The sequence below is a fragment of the Typopeltis vanoorti genome, chromosome 18 (assembly GCF_054136105.1).
Source record: "Typopeltis vanoorti isolate ZY-2024b chromosome 18, IOZ_Tvanoo_1.0, whole genome shotgun sequence".
Classification (NCBI taxonomy): Eukaryota; Metazoa; Arthropoda; class Arachnida; order Uropygi; family Thelyphonidae; genus Typopeltis; species Typopeltis vanoorti.
Genome location: NC_143566.1, coordinates 87,986,009 through 88,008,964, shown reverse-complemented (window position 1 = coordinate 88,008,964; position 22,956 = coordinate 87,986,009). Strand labels below are relative to the sequence as shown.

The 22,956-nt window shown below is 35.1% G+C and overlaps 1 protein-coding gene across 3 annotated transcripts in view; it reads left to right on the top strand.

The window, feature by feature from the left end:
• PNKP (Polynucleotide kinase 3'-phosphatase) overlaps nt 1–21,475 on the top strand; it is a 242,599-nt gene extending 221,124 nt beyond the window's left edge. For all 3 annotated transcript variants that reach the window (XM_090408408.1, XM_090408407.1, XM_090408409.1), the window contains one exon: nt 21,272–21,475. In XM_090408408.1, coding sequence (XP_090264534.1) covers nt 21,272–21,395 — 124 coding nt within the window. In that variant the 3' untranslated portion in view covers nt 21,396–21,475. The remainder of the gene's footprint in view (nt 1–21,271) is intronic.
• Nucleotides 21,476–22,956: the final 1,481 nt, after the last annotated feature.

Here is a 22,956-nt window from a genome sequence, read left to right as displayed (position 1 = left end):
TCTTCCTCTGGGTCTAATCTTTCCTCTCTCATTCTGTTTAAGTAACCATAAAAACTGAGATTAGCTCTGTTAACATATTCCTGGATGCTAACAATGTTAATTTCTTTCCTAATATCCTTGTTTTTAATATGATATTGCCATTGATGCCATCTGTTCATGTCCCTTATTTTTCTCAGAACTCTCATATCTGCGGTCTCTAGTCTTTGGTCAAGTGTTTTACTTCTGACCCAGCTCTCAGATCCATAAGTTAAAATTGGTTTGAACACTGTCTTGTGTACAGCTAATTTAGTGTTTTGACTAATTTCTCTCTTATTCCATATAAATTGATTCAATTGACTTCCTACCATACCAGCTTTCTTGATTCTGTTGTCTATTTCCATATTTAATTTACCATCTCCACTAATAATCATGCCTAAATAGCTGAAATGTTTTACTTGTTCTATAGGTTCTCCATTCACTATGCATCTGCCTATTTTCATTGTCTTTGTCTTGTTATTGCTGACCTTCATACCATATCTATTACAACAGTTATTCAATTTAGTCAGGGAATCTTGCAACTTGTAGCCAATTTATTTAGAAGTATGACATGATCTGCATAAAGCAAAGAGCTGATATTAACATGCCAATTTTGATATCAGGTTTAATACTGTTTCCTTCATAATGTGATCCATATAGATAATGAATAACAGAGGGGATAATGTACATCCTAGTCTGACACCAAATTTAACATCAGACCATCTTCATCTTCCTGTACTTCCTTCAATTCTAACCGCTGACTTACAACTCAAATAAAGACTAAGTATTGCTTGATATAATGACACTATACAACTGTAGCATTTTAAATAGCTTCTCTCTCTCTCTCTTGGCACCTTGTCATATGTCTTTTCCAGATCTGCAAAACTGAAATAGAAATCTTTGTTATATTCCCGTGATTTCTCAACTATTTGTTGTAAAGTGAAAATCTGATCCTGATAGCCTCTATTTGGCCTGAATCCAGCTTCTCCTTCACAAAGCTTCCCTTCCACAATCCTTTTTCAAGTATAATGATAACTAATATTTAAGGAATTGACAGCTTATACTAGAAATATAAATTAAATATCAGAAATCGGAAATATCGGAAAGTATATATTAAAGTTTATTTAATTTATATTTCTAGTATACGCTGTCAATTCCTTAAATATTAGTTATCATGTTTAACCAGCGTATAAGCCTCTCAACAAGAATAATTTTTCAAGTATACTTACATAAATCTTACCAGGAACACTCAGTAGGGAAATACCTCTGTAATTCTCAATTCAGTTTTATTTCCCTGTTTGTATATGGTTACTATGACTCTACTACAAGACTTTTATACCTCCATACTTGAGCATTTCTGGTCGAATATCATCTACTCCTGTTTCTGCCTTTCCGCATTTCAGGCTTTTGATGGCTTTTTCTACTTCAAGTATGGATATGTATTCCTCATTGCATGCCTGTTGAGTGTTTTTTTTTTTTTACCACTGTGCTGTTACTGCTTGTTTCATTTAGCAATTTGTCAAAGTAATTACTCCATACATCAAGGATATCTTTTTATCCAGTTTTCATGTCACCTTTATCATCTCTAATTCCTTTTACAGCACTTTTTCCTCCATTTCTGAGCTTTTCAACAGACTCCAGAATCTTTTGTCACCTTCCTGATATTTATTTTCTATATTTTTACCAAAGTCTTCCCATGACTTTGCTAGTTTTATATTGTGTTTAGCTCTCTTTCATTTGTCTCTGTATTCTCTGACTTATTCACCAGGAACCTTTGATATGCTTGCTTCTTTTCCTTTACTGCCTCTTTAACTTCCTGTGTCCACCATGGAGTTGTGATTTTTCTATCCTTGCAGACTATTTCACCACATGTCTCTCTGGCTGAATCAGTCAATATTTTCTTCAGGGTTTGCTGCTGAATCTGAAAGGTTTGGTTCCTGTTCTCAAACTCCTTCATTTTTTCTTGAATAGTGTTGTGTATTTTAGTCTACAGTTCACATCTGAGAGCTGCTCAACTTTTATTTGCTTTAAAATTTTAAAATGTTCTTCTTTTCAATATGAAATTCAATTTTATCCTGCTCAAGACTAAATAGTGATCACTTCCAATCTCAAATCCTCTGTACACTCTAGTTTCCTGCACCAGTGAGAAACATTGGCTATCAACAATAACATAGTCAATGAGATTTTTCTTATTCCTTGCTTCTTCTCTTCATGTGAATTTATGCACATTTTTATGTTGGAACATTGTGTTAGTAATAACCAGTCCATGTCCTGAGCAGAAATCCAACAGATGTGTTTGCCATTATTATTAGCTTTACTCTTTTCTCCAAATTTTCCCAAATTATTTCGGTATGTCTGACAATCATTTTCTACTCTGCTATTTAGCTTCCCAACAAGGATCAACGTTTTTCATTGTGTCATTTGCTTTCTCTAAAGCCGTAAAAAAATTCCTTCACTTCTACCATAGTAGAACTTTCTGTGGAACCATAGGCACAAATAAGTTTCTTTGTCCAGTTCCCCATTCTGATATTTGCTCACATCACTCTACTTGATATTGCCTACCATTCAAGAAGACTAGCCTCATATTTTGTGTTGAATACAATAGCTACTCCTTCTTTTCCCTGATTGTTATTGCCTGAATATATGTCTATCTGATACTTATCCAATTCCCTAGCCAGCTCCATTTCTTTGATATTCAGGCTTCTTATGTTGATAGTACCGATCTTGATCTCTAGTGATGTTGACTTGGAATGTCTTTCAGTATTTGTTCCACTAGCTGACTTTTTGCTGTTTGCCCTAGTTGCCGGTGTTGTTTTTCCCTTGGCAAAAACAATGCTGGCCTTGTTTAACCGGGCATGAAATACTGTCATGTTGTACCATCATTTTATTTGTGGTTTAAGCCAATAAGAATACAATTTGGTCGGCTAAACCCCAAATTCTCAGCCCATCCTTGCTCGTACAGTATCCAGATAGATACCTAACAGGGTGCACCACGAGAAGGTGAGGATTGGACATTAGGCCAGAAGTCCTGGTCAGTTCTCCACATTCCTTTAAATCTATGTGGAGGTCTCCTCTCAGTTATACAACTTTGACCCTTATGCAGCCCAAAATTTATTTAATATGATACTTAAATAAAATATTTATACCAAGAACATAACTTCATCTGGATTACAAAATGTAATCAAGAATATTGATTATATTTTACAAATAGTAAAATATTGGCAAGAACAATCTCTTCTTCTTCCTAACATGGATTTTAGTCCAGGTGGCCTGTTCTGGTCTCATTCCATCTCTTCCTTGTCTTCCGATTCTTCTTTTTCCACTTATTTTATATTTGTATAATATTCTTGGTAGTCTGCTAATGTCCATTCAATTTAAATTTTCTGTCCATTTTTGTTTATACTGTCTTATGTAGTAATTCATTGATTTTATATTCAGGGATTGAAAAATTTCTTCATTTGTTTTATGGTCCCACTTGGTATAACCAGCTGTTTTTCTGAGAAATTTCATTTCTGCTGTTTGAATTTGTTTTTCATCTTTCCTTTCTATGGTCCATGTTTCACTTCCGTATAGTAAAGTTGGTTTTAACAAGACATTATATAGTCTGATTCTAGTGTGCTTTTGTACTAGCGATGGCTTATATATATTTATTTTATTACGTCATTTAATTTTACAAAGTTTGATATTGTAGTGTCTATGTCTTTTTTCTTCTTTGTATGATAAATGACATCCCAAGTATTTGAAAGTATTTACTTGTTCTAATATTTTATTATCTATCACTATTTTATATTGGGTGTTCTTTGAATGTCAGTTTATTTTGTTTTTTCTTTAGATATTGTCATGTTATATTGTTTTGAAATATAATTTAATGATTTTAATGATTAAAATATGTGGAAGAATGATATTGTGGGATAAAAATGGGAATAGAGTGAGTGATGCAGGAGACATAGTAGAATTGTTCAATGAACACTTTATTGGAGTATTTCATCCTGGAGGAGTCAGTTTTAATGCTAGAGGGCAGGTTCAAGGTTTAGAGGTACAGGAGGAGAGTGTGTTTCAAATACTGAGTACTCTGGATGTCAGTAAAGCTGTGGGACTGGATGGTATTTCACCACGAGTTTTGAGAAAATGTGCTAGGGAACTGACAGTGCCTTTGACCTGGCTTTTCAATGAAAATCTGGCTGCTGGAAAGGTACCCATGGAATGGAAAGAAGGTAAGATAATGCCATTGCATAAGGGTGGTAGCAGACTGGAAGTGTCTAATTATAGACCAGTTTGTGTGTCATTAGTAGTTAGTAATATCTTGGAGAAAGTAGTGAGGGACCGTATACAGCATTGAGCAGATGAGGGTAATGTTATCTGTGAGAGTCGACATGGATTTGTGAAGGGCGCTCTTGTTTTAGCAATATGCTAGCCTTTTATGATAAAGTTACAAGAGCATTAGATGAGGGGAAAAGCATATACTGCCATTTTCTTAGACTTAGCGAAGGCATTTGACAGGGTGCCACATGATAAGCTGATATTTAAGTTGCAGCACATGGGTCTGGATGTCAGATTGGTCAACTGGATTCAGGATTGGCTTTCTGATAGTTATCAGAGAGTTGTGTATGGTGGAGCAGTTTCAAGGAAGCAGAGGGTTACAAGTGAGGCTCCACAGGACTCAGTACTGGGATCTATAGTGTTTAACCTTTATATCAATGACATTGTCAGTTGATTGCAAGGGGATATTCAGTTGTTTGCAGATGATGCAAAGCTGGGAAGGATTATTAGTAATAGTGCAGTGTGTCAGCCCTGCAAGAGGATTTGAATAAGCTAGATAGATGGGCAAATGAATGGGGGAGGTGTCGGTTTAATGCAGCAAAATGTAAGGTCTTGAGGTTTGGGAAACATCGATGGGATACTGCATACTCTATAGGAGGAGTTATACTGGAGGAAGTAGGGGAGACAAGAGATCTGGGGTTGATGATTGATAGAAACCTAAAATTTAGTGGACATATTGCAAAGGTAACACAGAGGATTGCTGCAATAATGAGAGGGACACTGACCTGCAGAGATAAAACAGTTATCATTCCATTTTATAAGACCCTGATCAGACCACATTTGGACTATTGTTCTTAGATTTGGTACCCAGGATTTGAAGGGGATAAATTAACTGTGGAAAGGGTACAAAGGCAGATAACAAAGATGATTTCAGGACTGTACAATGATAGTTATGAGGATCGGCTGAGGGAATGTGAACTGCAGAGTTTGGTGGCTAGAAGAAGCAGAGGTGATATGATTCAGACTTTTAAACTGTTGAGAGGTGGTTACAGGGTTGACACTGGGGAGTTCTTTCGTTTGGTTGAACAGCGGGAAGGAGTGATGACAACAGGTTATCCCTGGAAGTCACAAAAGGAAACTGTGAGAAAGAAGGTGAGGAGTGGTTTCTTTGCATAGAGGGTGGTTGAACCATGGAATGCATTGCCTGATGGAGTGGTGAGAGCGAGAACAGTCGATGAGTTTAAGGAGTGGTATGATAGACTTAGTGTTTCTTGGGGGGGGGGGGGGTCCTCCCCTCGATGAGTCTTGATATACTTTGTGTTTCTTAGGAAGGACCTCCCACGATGAATCTTTTGACTCCATGGAGGCCTGAATAATAATGATGATAATAATAATAATATGAGACATTATTGTTTATGTGAACACAGGTTTTTTAATTACTACATATGTTCATATAATAACGCCTACCAGTTTCGCTAGCAACTGTGTAGCTTTCTCAAGGCTTGAATGGTAAACACAAAAAAATGATAAATGCACAAAGTATAAAGAATACAAAACCATTAGTAACTATAAGGTAGCTAAGTTGATACATTCACGTGACATTGTCAGCATGTATTGCGAATCTTTAGTCCGTGTCCTGAACATGCGTTGCATGAGCACGCGTTATATGATTGTTGGCGTACTGTAGTTCCATCAAACTGAGTGAATTGATTAAATTTTTCCAAGTCTCATTCAATATGGCACCTTGATTTCTGTTTAGTTTGCTGCCTGTTCGTAGGACTACTGTTGCTTTTTTGAATAATCAGTGTCTAAAATCATCGTCTATGTAGGGCATAGAACTATTTTCCCAGTCTATAGAATGGTTAGAAGTTGAAAGGTGATGCACTAAACCAGAGATGATCATCCTGTTATGATTAACATCTCTAACATGTTCTTTCTGTCTGATTTCGAGGCTTCTTGAAGTTTATCCAATGTAGGAGAGGCCACACGTACATGGAATATTATACACACCTGGATACTTGTAAAATGGAACACTGTCCGTAGGAGATCTTAATAACTGTCTAATGCTAGTAGTTGGTTTAAATACAACTCTAATATTATGAGCTTTTAGCAATCTTGCTATATTGGTGGAAACCGAACCCATAAAGGGGATGATGATGATCGTTGAAACCTGCTGGGAGACTGTTTCTTGTTGTTGGTGGTTATCTTTATACAGGAATTTGTTGATAATGTTTACAGGATATCCATTTTGAGATAGTGTTGTAACAATTTGAGACAGTTCTGTCTGAACCTCATCTTCGTCTGAGACAAATTTGCGGACTCTATTTCCCAACATGTGGATGATGCTATGTTTATGTGACCTATGATAGTTTGAAGAATAATGTAGATATCATCCAGTATCTGTAGGATTTTTGTAAATGGATAGTTTGAAATTGTTATCTTGTCACTTTACCAGTACGTCTAAGAAGTGCAGTTGTTTGTTATTTTCCACCTCTAGGGTAAATTTGATTTTGTTGTGGAGTGAGTTGATTCTATCAACAAACATATGTAGGTTTTCTATGCTATCTTGCTATATGATGAAGATATCATCTACATATCTCCATGTATTGATGGTTTAGGAGTAATATTGGTGAAGATTTCATTTTCAAATTTCTCCATGGAAAGGTCTGCATATGGTGGTGACAGAGGATTGCCCATGGCTAGGCCTTCTAATTGTTGGTACACGTTGTTTACCTTAAAGATATTTGATTTTAGGCAGTTCTTGAACATCTGTGTAATATCTACAGGAAAGAGATCTTTGATAATGTTAATGACTTCTTCTATTGGTACATTTGTAAATAAGGATATTACATCCAAACTGTCCATTATGTCTGTTTTTGTTGGTTTCACATTCTTCAGTTTTTCAACAAATTGTTGAGAATTTTTAATATAGGATTCTGTTTGTCTGATTTTTCCTTTTAGTAAGTTTGTAAGATGTTTAGCTAAAAGGTATGTTGGGGAGGACCTGCCATCACAATCGGACGAAGTGGGACTTCTTTATATACTTTAGGTGCACCATAAAGTCTAGGAGTAAGGATTGTAAAGATTTAATTTTTTCTTTTCAATTCCTCAGGCCAAGTACTCATGTTGCGGATCAGACGGTTTGTCTCATTATGATTCGTCATGGTAGGATCTTTGTTGAGAATTTTATACGTGAAACTGTCTGATAATAAATTGTTTATCTTCTTGAAATAGTCCTTTGAGTTAAGAATGACTGTGGAGTTCCCCTTATCACTAAAGATGATAAGGGGAACTCCACAGTCATTCTTAACTCGGACTCCTTATCAAGTTACGAATCGCTTTCCTGTCATAAGGAGTGGTGTTAAGCTTGGGTTGTTTAGCTGTGGCTAGGATGATTGAGCTTTGAAATCTAATATTGTTAGCTATAGCCTCTGGGAGAGGGTGAAGACCTTTTTCAATTCCACAAATAAAGTCCATTTTTGGGAATGCGATTGGGAGTGATTGAAAAGTTGAAACCTTTCTTTACGATATCGGATTCATGTTTTGAAAGGCAGTAATCCGACATGTTGAAAATCACTTTATCCTCTGGGAGGCTGTTGTGTGTATGGTATTTTTTCTTATAGAGTTCTTCAAATTTTTTAATTTGGTTAACCTTTTTTTAACTTGAAAGTTTTCTTGTAGCTATGTTGTATCATATGGTCTATGTTGTTCCAGGTAGTGTAGTCTACACTATTAGAAATGTCATCAAAGTAATTCTGGCAATTAACATCACTAACATTCAATTCTTACCTTATGTGTTGGATCCTTTCTCGAATTAGTGTCAATGAAGTTTTGTGGTAAATTCTTTTGGCTTGTATAGATTGAATATGTTCTTTGATTAATAAGAACTTGGGGATTATTGAAAATTCCCTACACCTTTTGAGGAATGTGAGGTTGATTCAATAACTTGGCCTTTCTGCATTTCTCTTTTTCTAGGCACCGTACTTTGTTTCATTTGACCAGTGCTTTTTTTTCTAGAAAAAAAGGTGCCGGAATGCACATCTTGTTAAGCTTTTTATTAAAGAAAACGATATTCAAATCTTAATTTAAATTCAATATAAAGCAGCTTTTGTTGGCACTGAGTTGCATAAATGAATTAAATATAATTTATCTTCGTTGTTTTAAGGATACTTGTGACATAAGACTGAATGATATATGCATGTAAACACAAGAAAGATATTTAATTAACCAAATATTTTGGTCTGGAAATAGCAGACCATCCTCAGTGGTATTACAAGAACAGTTTTAAAAAATACAAGCTAGAATACTAACAATAGATCATTAAAAATAGAACACATCGCGTGATGTTATATCACTAAGTATGAAACGGAATATTTTGAAAGAGACATGATTGGAAAAAAAAAAAATTAATGAGTAATCTTGATTAGACTTTACCAGATTTTTGATATAGATATACAGTCATTACGATTCGGGTTGGGACAATGGAGCAAGGCCTCCACGATTTCCTTGAACAAACGTTCAAACCTATAACGTGATCTATGCAAGAGGCGAGTCCTGGACCAAAAGATGCTGTGGTCAGTTTCAATCCCGTGTTGAGCCAATCCAGACTTTTCAGGTTTGTTGTGAAGAATGGAGGATTGATGTTCTTGGATTCTTTTTTCAAGAGAACATCCAGTCTGTCCAAAATAGGAGAGATCACAGTTGCAAGGAATTTGATAAACTCCAGGAAGAGATAAAGTTGAGCGTTCGTCTTTAGGAGAAGGAAAATGACAAGACAATATGTTAATAGGTGAATACGTATCTATTAAATCATATTTCTTTAAAATTCTTGCGATAGGTTCTGAAATACCGGAGATATAAGGAATAGGCACTTGACGTATTGAAACTTTGTTGTTTTATGGAGGATTATAGGAATTCAGAAGATGTTGAGTACGTTTTTCAGAAAAGCCATTGAGTTTCATGTGTTGTTGGATAGTAAAAAGTTCTTTCTGTAGATAATCAAAAGTATAACAATTAGTTTTGGCTCTTCTGATGAGGCATTTTATAATTCCTGTTTTTTGACATGGATGATGGGCTGATTCTTTAAGAATATAACGACCTGTGAACGTTGGTTTCTTGTATACTGCAGTTGTAAGAGTATTTGAAGGTGACCGGATGAGGAGAATGTCTAAAAAAGATAACTGGTTGTTTTCTTCTATTTCCATAGTAAACTTTATACGATGATGCAAGGAATTGATACTGTTTAAAAAATAAGGTAAAGAGTTTTTGCTGTGTGGCCAAATAGTAAAGATGTCATCTATATATCTTACCCAAAAGGATGGTTGAGGGAAAATAGATGTGAAGAGGACTTTTTCTAAATGTTCTCTTCACATCTATTTTCCCTCAACCATCCTTTTGGGTAAGATATATAGATGACATCTTTACTATTTGGCCTGATAAAAGTTGGCTAAAGCAGTTCCGATACTGCAGTTTTTTCCTACATCTTCAGCCATTTCACCAATACGTCTTTTCACGGTATTCGCACTCAATGGTAAGCATTTTAAAACAGGACCAGAATCTTTTTTTCATTATAGTTTCAATTACTTCTTTGATTGTGGGTATAACAATTTCCTCTGCAATTGTATATGGTTTTCCTTTTTTTTTTTTTTTTGCTATATTAAAAAAAATATTGCAGGAGGCTGTTAATCCTTGTTTATTGTCAGCTTCGGCAGGTACTTTCATAAATGATTTTATAGTTGGTCGATGTGTGTATTTCTCTTTGAGTTCTTTAAAAAAGTCAAGATGTCATCTATATGATAAACTCCAGGAAGAGATATGGTTATTTCTTTTGCAGTTATTTCTTTATCTTTCTTATCAGAATGGAGTCTTTGAAGATGATCTTTCATTTTTGCTGGTTTCATTGCATCGTTACTAAACGTTTTTTCACAAAGAAGACACATAAGCCTCGTTTTGTTTCTTAATGAAGCAATAAACCCAAGTTTCAAATATTCTACTGAATATTGTCTGCATTTCTATTTAGAATCTGAAGCTGCCATTGTGGTTACTAGGGTTGTGACAAAATAATTAAAATTGAAGTCAGTAAGCAAAAGTAATGTCTAAATAATATACCTACTTACGTATTTCTATAGAATGTACAAAACTACCAGCGATTCGTAAATTATGGAATGATTGGTTTTCTTTGCTACTTTATATGCAGTTCAAAAACCTTTTGCGGTTATTTCTTTTTCATGAGATAATGATTTTAAAAAAACATTTTCAAGGGTCTTTTTTTCGGCTTCAGTAACAATTTTTAATGCTGCTTTGTGTGCAGCAGATTCTCTATGATCGAACATTTTTTTTTCGAAGTGAGCTGATCTGTAGCTTCCTATCTTTGCCAGAATATGTAATCTCAGTGTTGGCCCATTCTTTGGAAATTTTCATTCCCATCTTTGTTTCAATTCCAAGAGTTCTAACTTTTCTGCATGGTGTACAGCCAAGTTTCTTTTTGCAAATATACATCCATTCATTTTTCGAGCAAAAATCATATTTTTGATCTAATGTCCATCAGTTTGGCCTTGCTCCTCAAGATTAGCTTGAGATGATTCATAAACATCAAGTCACCATTATTTACATATTTTTTGACGTCGTGTCTGTTATTATTCTGGACTTTTTATTAATGGGACCAGCGGTTGAGAAGTAATTGGAAATCTTTTTCATTTTCAAACTTGGGGTCAGACTTTTACACTAAAAAGTAAAAAAAAAAAAAAAAAAAATGCTAAAAATGATATGAAAATAATGACGTTAAATTTACATTAGTTCAATAAAGATATTTTTTAGATGTCTTTTACCGAAAATCTTTCACATGTTGTCAATCACACGTCCATACAGCCACAAACGTAGATGCTAATGGCATGCGTGTTAACACGCATGCCATTAGCATCTACGTTTGTGACTGCGTGTTAACATGCATGCGCATGTGTTATATACGCGCGAACGTTATTTCAAAAATTACTTTTGAAAATTTGAAAAAAAACTGTAAAAAAAATAGGTGCCGGAACGCCTTTCCGGTGCATTACACCAGAAAAAAACCACTCCATTTGACTGTTTAAAGTATTCATATTTGGTCATGAAGTGTTAAAATATAAGACTCATTATCGTTTATGTGACCATAGGTTTTTTAATTACTATATATGTTCATATAATAACGCTTACCAGTTTCGCTAGCGACTGTCTAGCTTTCTCAAGGCTTGAATGGTAAACACAAAAAAATTATACATGCACAAAGTATAAAGAATACAAAACCATTAGTAACTATAAGGTAGCTAAGTTGATATGTTCGCGTGACGATTTCAGCATGTATTGCAAATCTTTAGTCTGTCTTGAAAACTTGTTGCATGAGCACGCGTTATATGATTGTTGGCGTACTGTAGTTCCGTCAAACTGAGTGAATTGATTAAATTTTTCCAAGTAAATAAACAACTGCACTTCTTAGATGTACTGGTAAAGAGACAAGATAACAATTTCAAACTGTCCATTTACAAAAAGCCTACAGGTACTGGACGATATCTACATTATTCTTCAAACCATCATAGGTCACAGAAACATAGCATCATCCACATGTTGGGAAATAGAGTCCGCAAATTTTTTCACAGAGAAGACGAGGTTCAGACAGAACTGTCTCAAATTGTTACAACACTAACTCAAAATGGATATCCTCTAAACATTATCAACAAATTCCTGTATAAAGATAACCACTGACAACAAGAAACAGTCTCCCAGCAGGTTTCAACGATCGACATCCCCTTTATGGGTTCGGTTTTCACCAATATAGCGAGATTGTTAAAAGCTCATAACATCAGAGTTGTATTTAAACCAACTACTAGCATTAGACAGGTGTTAAGATCTCCTAAGGATAGTGTTCCATATTACAAGTATCCAGGTGTGTATAATATTCCATGTACATGTGGCCCTCTCCTACATTGGATAAACTTCAAGAAGCCTCGAAATCAGACAGAAAGAACATGTTGGAGATATCAATCATAACAGGACGATCATCTCTGGTTTAGCACATCACCTTTCAACTTCTAACCATTCTATAGACTGGGAAAATAGTTCTGTGCCCTACATAGACTATGATTTTAGACACCGATTACTCAAAGAAGCAACAGTAGTCCTATGAACAGGCAGCAACCTAAACAGAAATCAAGGTGCCATATTGAATGAGACTTGGAAAAATTTAATCAATTCACTCAGTTTGACGGAACTACAGTACGCCAACAATCATATAATGCGTGCTCATGCAACGCGTGTTCAGGACACGGACTAAAGATTCGCAATACATGCTGACATTGTCACGCGAACGTATCAACTTAGCTACCTTATAGTTACTAACGGTTTTGTATTCTTTATACTTTGTGCATTTATCATTTTTTTGTGTTTACCATTCAAGCCTTGAGAAAGCTACACAGTTGCTAACGAAACTGGTAGGCGTTATTATATGAACATATGTAATTAAAAAAACCTATGGTCACCTAAACAATAATAAGTTAGTGTTGTAACAATTTGAGACAGTTCTGTCTGAACTGTCTTCTCTGTGAAAAAATTTGCGGACTCTATTATTTTAACACTTCATGACCAAATATGAATACTTTAAATTAGATTTTAATGATTTTTGTAAATGATCTTCTGATGTAGCTAATACTATTTGATCCATCTGCAAATAATAGTGTATCTTATTCAAAATTGTTGATTCTTGACCACAAGGATAAATGAGAATAAACTATTATTTAGATATTGATCAAGTGTAGGTGAATAACTATTTTAATTACCAACTAGTTTCCTGATTGTACCCTGATGAAGCCAACAGCATAAGCCGGCAAGACTATTAACTATTTTAATTATAATAATTAAAATAGTTATTCACCTATACTTGACCAATATCCAAATAATAGTTTATTCTCATTTAGTAGTGTATCTATCTTCATTTTTGGGGTTATTTGTATACCAAATGGGTTATACTGTTTCCAGATTATTATAATTTTATTTATATATATATTGAAAAGCAGAAGTGAGAGGATACATCCTTGTCATACTCCTCTTGATATATCTTTCCATTCTGAGATGTGTTCTAATTTAACTACTGTTTTATTTCCTATATATATTTCTTGAACGGATCATAAAAGTTGGTTTGGTATATTTAAATCGGTTAATATTTTATAATTATTATTATTCAAGACCCCATGGAGTCAAAGACTCATCTAGGAGGTCCTTTTATCATACACACAACTCATCATACCATGCTTTAAACACACTTAAATTCTCTGTAGACACCACACTCTCAGGCAAGGCATTCCAATCATTCACAACTCTGCATGAAAAAAAACCTGCTTCTCACTCCCCTACTCACACCCTCTTTATACAATTTCCAGGGGTGACCTCTGGTTCTCCCCTGATCTCCCACTATTTTCTGTAGACCCTCTCCAGCATTGATCCTGTAACAACCCCTTACCAACTTGTAGGTTTCTATCATATCTCCCCCTCTTCCTCCTGTCCACCAGACTCTGCAAGTTGCGTCTTTTCAATCTTTCCTCATACTTGATATTCCAGAGGTTAGAAACTACCTTTGGTTAGTTCTGAAAACTAGGTAATCAAATCTGGGCACAATAGTCCATGTATGGCCTAATCAAAGCCTTATACAATGGAACAAGAATCTCCCTGCTTCTGCAAGTCAGTGTCCTCCGCATCATTCCCAGAAGCCTTTGTGTTGTCTTCACAATTCTAGCTATGTGTCCCATTTTAAAAAATTTTTGTCTACTTATTTTGCCAATGGCTTTTTCATAATCAATAAAGGCCATGTTGTTTCTTTTTGAAATTTTCTTCTCTTTTCTATTAATAATTTTAGAGTAAAAATTGCATTTTTGCTGATACCATATAATGATCAGAGTTTAATTCAAAGCCTCAATATGCTCTTATGTCTAAAATTAACTTTGCTAATTTAAAATTTGCAATAATTTACTGATTTGCATCCTCTGACTGACCAAGTATATTTATGTATTTCTCGTGTTTAAGCACTGAAATCATTATTCTCATATTATTATAAATGACAAAATCCCACATTCTATGACCGTTTTGATTACGTCTCTTCTCCAAATTTACCTATGTTTGTTTGTTTTTATTTTTTGTTTCCTATTCTGGCATTTAAATCTCTGTTAGTAGTAAATAGCCAGTTTTGTTTGTTTTATCTATGACATTCTGTAATTCTTTAAAAATATATTACTGTCTTCTTTTTTTCCCTCTTCTGGTGCTTATGCACCAATTATGTTATGTGGCCTCTTAATGTCTTGAGTCTAATTTCTATTAGTCCTTCATTCAAATAGTTATAATATACAGTATTGTTCTTTAGAGATTTATATACCATAATCATCATACCTGCTTTTGCTCTTTCTTCTTTTTTTACCCCACTATTGATTTGTATATAGTTGTTGGTTTCTTTTGTATTTTCTTTGTTTCTGTTACTATACACATCTTCATGTTAGCTTGGTTTAGTTGTTTATCAAGTTCCTCTTCTTTGTATGTGATGCTTCTCACATTCCATGTTGCAATCGTCATTATGTGTTCCTTTTTCCAATTTCGTTTACTTTTTCCTGAATTGTGGTCTTTTCCCTGATATTCTGTCCAGCTTTTCTTTGGATGAGACTTGAAAATATGTTGAATTTCCCCAAGGCAGGTTACTAGCATGTAGCTTTGTAAGTCCAGGCTGCTACCTAACACCTCTGGACAAGCAGTTCTAACAGCATGCCTTGTTTGTACTTTTAGAACAGGATGGACCACAAGAAGTGTATTGCGCTTCACCACCCCTTCCATCCTGCAAGAACAATATATAGAGGATAAAAGATATACATACATGTGTACATGCCAAATAAAAACAATAATTAATTGATTATTCTTATAAAAAGTTAAGTACTCTCTAATCAACTTTCTGTATGTGTTCATATTGGTCTCATTTCATATTAAGAGAGGTAAGCCATTAAAGATGTTTGGAGCGAAATATATATGAGTATTATGCTTGTGTATTGTTTCTTTTTTCAGTACATGTCACGAAGGGAGAGAACAAGGGATCACCAGTGGAAGTTGTGTAAGAGTGTGGTTAGCAAGGGTGTTAGGACTAAGTTTTTTGTTTGGAGGGTGAAGTATGATGGGTGGAATGGGTAGTCAGAGGTGGTTGTTGATGCTTTATCAATGATTGAGTTTGAGGAGAGGTACCTGTATAATAATATTTACTATACCTTAACCGCTAACAACTCGACCAACCGTCCGGCAGGCCTGGTTGGCCGAGTGGTTATCATATCCACTCTCCAGCCAAAAGGCTGCAGATTTGAATCCCACTGTGGGCATGGATGTTTGTGATTGTCTGTGGAAATACTAGTGGTAGTGGTGGTGGGCAGTAGATGGCATTGGTGTATTGTGAGTGGTGGAGACAGTTGCAGAGCAGGTGTCCTCCCTTGATGAGTTCTTGGACACCCTGGAGGTGTCACATAATAATAATAATTACATATTGGAATCTAATATGTGTGAATTCCTTGAATGAAACTAACAGAAAAAACTTTTAAAACTTGTTAATGCACTTCCACATAAATATACTTTAAACACATAAGCAGTAGGGTATGATTAATGAGATATTAATTTGATGTTAAATTTGAGTTGTCTAAAGTTTGCAAAACACAACCCTTATTGTAAGTCTGGACTACCTGTGCTGATTTTTATACTTGAATATGCCACTCATTTATTACCTTTTGTACTGGTACAGCATGATCATAGCTTTCCTTGTGCCATTAAACCCAAAACAAAGAAACAAAGAATTCTTACAAGTCCTTGATATGACCTGATTTAGACTATTGTGTGCAGGTCTGGTTTCCTAGTTTATGTGCTGATGTTTATACAGTGACGGACCAAGATAATTTTACGCCTGGGTGGACTCCATGTCTGATGCCCCAAAGTTTTTTTTTTATGTACTTAAGTACTTTCTAATTGTAAGCATAAGTATTTTTTCAAATTATTAATAATTTGATATACTACATAGAAACAAATAAAAATGATTTTGCACTGTAATTTTAATTTAATCAATTATAATTTGGATATATTTTTTTCTTGATTTTAAATCTGTGAAAGTTTCATTCTTTCGCTAATGTCTATTTTCAGAGCAACAACATTTTCATTAGATAACAAGGCTGAAGAATTTAGTCTCTCATTCCCCATTGTCGATCACAAATATATTTTGATAAGTTTTAATTTGCTAAAACTTCTTTCAGCTGTTGCTACCATTATAGGAATTGTCAGCAAAATTCTCAATGTGACCCATATATTTGGAACTATATTCTGCAAATTGCTTGCTTTTAAAAATTGTAAAGTTTCTAACAGAAAATTCATGTTTTCTGGAAGTAAACTGTCATTTTTGAGTTTGAAATTTGCGAATCATTATTTTCATTATTTTTGGAAGGAACGCAGGCTCTAAGGCCCTAGTTTTGGCTCCCACTTACATTTAGTGCCTGGTCAGCCTGCCCCTTAATCCAGCACTATGTTTATACAGTGAAGAGAGAGCAAAGGAGAGTGTTAAATATGTGTCTCTTAATAATAATAAATTGCAATCATAGCTTGCTCCCTGAATTAAAATCATCTTATATCAATTAGCAGCACACTCTTCTCTTACTCTTCTTTTCTTGTCTGTCCTTCCTAAAAATATTCTACCCTTTACATTCAGTTCCAATTGTGTAATCTGCCTCTGAGAGCCAAGATTTATTAAGGCCTGCAATCTGAGGCCACAACTTATTCACAAAAAGCAACAAACTCTGGCTTTAGTTTTTTCAGTAGCCTTCATAAAATTTTTTCATTTCCTGTTATTTTTATTCTAGATTCTTATCCAAGTCTTTTAGAGTGGAGGCTTTGGAAGGCTGTGACACTAATGATTTTGAAAGCATATGGTGTGAGGTGGAGGTGGGCAAGACAAGATATTTAGTGGGGTGTTGCTACAAACCAAGGAGCACAGAGGGTGAGGACCAGGAGATGTTGAGACAGTTCAGCATGTCAAGTGCAAGAAGAATGATTGTTATGAGAGATTTTAACTACAGCAGTATAAATTGGAGAGAGGAAGATGCATTCAGCAATAAGGGAATGGAATTTCTTGAATTCTTGAGGGACAAATATCTTAGGCAACATGTAACAGAGGGAATAAGAGGTTCAAGAGTTTTGGATTTGGTTATAGCATCAGAAGAGTTGATAATAACTGAGATGACATCTCTCCCATCAGTTGGAGAGAGTGACCATATGGTTTTGACTTGGAAAATAAATAGACATGCAGGAGTATCAAAGAGATGGGAATTTATGTGGAATTATAAAGCAGGTGATTATAATAGTCTTAGACATCAACTTGAGGAAGTTTCGTGGAGGGAGGAATTGTAATGCCGGGATATCATTAGTGCTTGGGAAATTGTGAAGGAATATTTGTTAGCAGCAATGGTAAGCTGTATTTCACGAGTGAAGAAGAGGACACAATTTGGAGTAAAGTGGATGACAAGCAATATTAAATAGGGACTGTATGCGAAAAAGAGGCTATGGAAGATATATAAAAGGAGACAGGTGAAGAGAGGATGCATGAAGAATATAAGACACGGCCAGGAGAGTGACTAGTATGGTAAGGAAGGCAAAACTGGAATATGAGAAAAGATTAGCCCTTAGATCCAAGGAAAATCGTAGGGAATTCTTTAGCTATGTGGCCAGTAGGAGGAGAAATGACTGTGGAAGAATGACATTGTGGGATAAAAATGGGAATAGAGTGACTGATGCAGAGGATATAGTGGAATTGTTCAATGAACACTTTAGCAGGAGGAGAGTGTGTTCCACATACTGAGTACTCTGGATGTTAGTAAAGCTGTGGGACTGAATGGTATTTCACCACAAGTTTTGAGAGAATGTGCTAAGGAAATGGCAATGTCTTTGACCTGGCTTTTCAATGAAAGTCTGGCTGCAGGAAAGGTGCCCATGGAATGGAAAGAAGGTAAGATAGTGCCATTGCATAAAGGTGGTAGCAGACTGGAAGTGTCTAATTATAAGCCAGTTTGTATGTCATCAGTAGTTAGTAAGATCTTGGAGAAAGTAGTGAGGGACTGTATACAGCATTGGGCAGATGAGGGTAATGTTATCTGTGAGAGTAGACATGGATTTGTGAAGGGGATGCTCTTGTTTTAGCAATATGCTAGCCTTTTATGATAAAGTTACAAGAGCATTAGATGAGGGAAAGGCATATACTGCCATTTTCCTAGACTTAGCAAAGGCATTTGACAGGGTGCCACATGATAAGCTGATATTCAAGTTGCAGCACATGGGTCTGGATGTCAGATTGGTCAGCTGGATTCAGGATTGGCTGTCTGATAGGTATCAGAGAGTTGTGTATGGTGACAGAAGGTTACAAGTGGAGTTCCACAGGGCTCAGTACTGAGACCTATATTGTTTAACCTTTATATCAATGACATTGTCTGTGGATTGTAAGGGGATATTCAGTTGTTTGTGGATGATGTGAAGCTGGGAAGGGTTATTAATAATAGTGCAGATGTGGTAGCCCTGCAAGAGGATTTGAATAAACTAGATAGATGGACAAATGAATGGGGGTGTCAGTTTAATGCTGCAAAATGTAAGGTCTTGAGGGGACACATCAATGGGATGCTGCATACTCTGTGGGAGGAGTTAAACTGGAGGAAGTAGGGGAGACAAGAGATCTCCAGTTAATGATTGATAGAAACCTGAAATTTAGTGGACATATTGCAAAGGTAGTGAAGGTAACACAGAGGATTGCTGCAATAATGAGAAGGACACTGACCTGCAGAGATAAAATGGTTATCATTCCATTGTATAAGACTCTGATCAGACCACACTTAGACTATTGTTCTCAGATCTAGTCCCCAGGATTTGAAGGGGATAATTTAGCTGTGGAAAGGGTACAAAGGTGGATAACAAAGATGGTGTCAGGACTGTACAATGTTAGTTATGAGGATCAGCTGAGGGAGTGTGGGCTGCAGAGTTTGGTGGATAGAAGAAGGAGAGGTGATATGATTGAGACTTTTAAACTGTTGGTTTAAAAGAGGTGGTTACAGGGTTGACACTGAGGAGTTCTTTCGATTGGTTGAACAGCAGGAAGGAGTCATGAAAAGGGGCCATCCCTGAAAGTTACAAAAGGAAACTGTGAGAAAGAGGGTGAGGAGTGGTTTCTTTGCATGGAGGGTGGTTGAACCATGGAATGCATTGCCTGATAGAGTGGTGTGAGTGGGAACGGTCAGTGCGTTTAAGGAGTGGTATGATAGACTTGGTGTTTCCTAGGAGGGACCTTGATGAGTCTAGATAGACTTGTTTTTCTTAGAAAGGAACTCTCACAATGAGTCTTTTGACTCCATGGAGGCCTGAATAATAATAATAATAATGACTTCTGTTTAACTACTTTTACACAGATCTTAACTTTCTACATTTTTCTCTATTCTTTGAGTTATTCTATTGATTTACTTGCCAGGGACTTTTTAATTTGATTTCTTCTTTTCCAGGACTGTTTCTTCAACATTTTGAATCAACCATTAAATTCTGACTTTCCACATGTCTCACTTATTAAAACATTCAATATTTTCTTTAGATTTTGCTACTGAGTCTCCAAGATTTGGTTTTCAAATTCTTTCAGTTTTTTCCAGTAATATTTGTATATTTGAGTCTACATCTCACCTCTGAAAACTGCTTGAACTGATTCTTTTTAAACTAGTACATATTTTTATCTTCAATATTATATTAATTTTTATCCTGCTTAAAACTAAGTAGTAAATTCACTTCCTATTTCAAATCCTCTATATAATCTTGTACCCTGAACTAGTGTGATCAATCTTCATAATAATATAGTCAGAAAACTTTTAATATTTCTTGTATATGTGTTCTCTCCATGTGAATTTTTGCATGTTTTTATGTTGGAGTATGATGTTGGTAATGACTAGTCTATGTATTGATGAAATACAACAGGATGCTACCATTGTTAATATCTTTGAGTTTTCTCCAAATTTTCTCAAGTGATTTCAGAATAATGATAATAACAGCATCAGGGAGATGTGACAAATGATTTTATAAATTGCCACTTGATCAGTGAGGCGTATCACTAACATGCCTCTAAGCAGATCAGTGAGACATATTAGTCACTTCTATACGGAAGTGGTAAGGTTTTTAATGTTGACCTTATCTGGTTCTGTGCAATTCTAACAAGCATGAAAACAAATAATGTCATATTCTGTTATTAGTGTGTTCACTACCAGAGGTGTATCTTCTGTTGCGTTATAACAATATTGAAATTCTGAGTTTGAGAAAGATATCATGCTCTCCATTTTCTGATTTTAAAGATTCTTTTATTCCAAACATGAAATTCTTAGCATATTCTAGTAATTTTACACCTGCCAAGGACTGAAGATCATTGTTTTAGGTCTTTTATGTTTACTGATAAACAGAAGATATACAGTATAATCTGGTGATTTCCCCTGGTCTTCCACATGCCGTTTTTGCCATTGCCCAACTTTCCAGCATATGCATCATTTGTTTTCATGGATATGCTATTACTGGTTTGTTTTCTTGCCTACTACCACAGATTTCTAGCACAGATTTGCTATACTCTGGTAGTGTTCTACTGATATCTCAAATAGGATGTGCCATCAAATTATGTACAGGCATTCTTGTTAAAGAATAAGGCTATTAATTCTTCTTGATTTATATCACTTTGCCTTAGTATGAAAATCAAAATCAGTTGCATAGGATTAATACTGCCAGATCAGTAGTATTAATTCTGCCTTACTGCACTTGTGTCTATAAAGAAAGACATACGAGTAAATACTAAATTATGACTTTAGAGAAATTATGACATTTCAATATTATTATAAAATAAAAATCTATTCATAATTGATATTTTTCACTTTCCATCCTTTAAAACCTTTAATATTGGTTGTTTCAGGTCCAAATACAAGGAACCAGAGCTCAATGAAGGATTTCTAGAAATAGTGAAAATTAATTTCATTCCTAACTTCTCAACTAGAGAAGATGAAAAGCTCTATAAAATGTTTTTATTAGAAAAGTGAATTTGGTTTTAAATTGTAAATATGAATGTATTTCACAGTGAGCATATTAAAACTCAATAAATTGCACATGTAAAGAAATATGTGTTTGCTGTATTGTGAACTTCTTATGGTATCTCTTAAGCTAATTAACTTACCCGCCAGCCAAAGTGAAGAAATTCATTTTGATCCACTTTGGCTTACCATTTTATTTATTTTCTTTCTTCATAAAGAGATACGAAAACAAATTTCATATATGTGAAAATAAAATACATTATTTCATTATTTTGTTTATTATTTAATAAAAAATAAAATTACTTCAAATTTTATTATTCAATAAAATACACTCTTACTAAAGTGTGACTCTTATGACAAGAGTCACTTTTAACAATAAATTTACTACTGGTCATATCTGCCATCCTTTATTATTTGCATCAGTGCTGTGGTACAAGATATTTTATTTAGGTTTTTTTATTAAAAAAAATAAATAATTTTTTTTGCTACTTTCACATAACATTTATTGAAATAAATGTTATGTGAAATAATGATACAATATATTGCATCATACTAGTACTTGGGGTCGCTTAACGGTCAAAGCCAAATAACTGGGAAGAGACCTCCACATCACCTTTCAGGAATACAGAGAACAGAGTGGGGCTTCTGGCCTAATGTCCAATCCTCACCTTCACGTTTAGGTATTCGTTTAGTACCCAGTAAGAATACTGGGTACTAAACGAATGAGGACAGATTGGCAATTTGGGACTTTGCCAACCAAATTGTGCTCTCTGTTGGCTTAAACCATAAATGCATATGATGGTACAACATGATGGTATTTCATGCCGACTGGGGCATCACCCAGTTAAACAAGGTCCCCACTGTTTTCGTCAGGAAATAAGCAAACAGTGAAGATAAGCACCAGCTTATCTTCACTATTTGCTATCTTCACTATCCTGGAATAAGCACCAGCTCAATATCTAGTAGAAGAAGAACCCCAGTGTCAGAAGAACTGAAAATAGGAACCATCGATATAAGGAGTATTAATGGAAAGGAAATCAAACTTCATAAGAATTGGAAAAGTACCACATGGACATAATTGGCATGACCGAAACAAAGAAGACAAAAACAAGTGAGACCTTACTGAATGATAATTATAGGATGTTATATTCAGGCAATAATGATCAAGGAAAGGAAGGTGTAGCGATAGCATTCAACACCAAACATGAATATAAACTTCTTGATTGGGAAGCAGTTTCAAGTAGTACAGTTATGTTGACAAACTTCAAAATGGGGAAATTGACAATGATATATTGTCAAGGTGTTGGAGAGATTAATAAGGAATAGAATACAGGATTGGGTTGATGGACATAACATTCTTTATGATGATCAGCATGGATTTGTAAAGGGTGGGTCCTGTTTTAGCAATTTACTTGCATTTTATGATAAGGTAACAATTATGATAAGGTAACATTCAAATCTTCCCTTCAGGAAGATTTGAATAGACTTTTTTACTTGGACAAAGGAGTGGGTTGTAGTTTTAATATCCATAAGTGCAAGGTGCTGCAGTTTGCAGTGCAGAAATATAAGG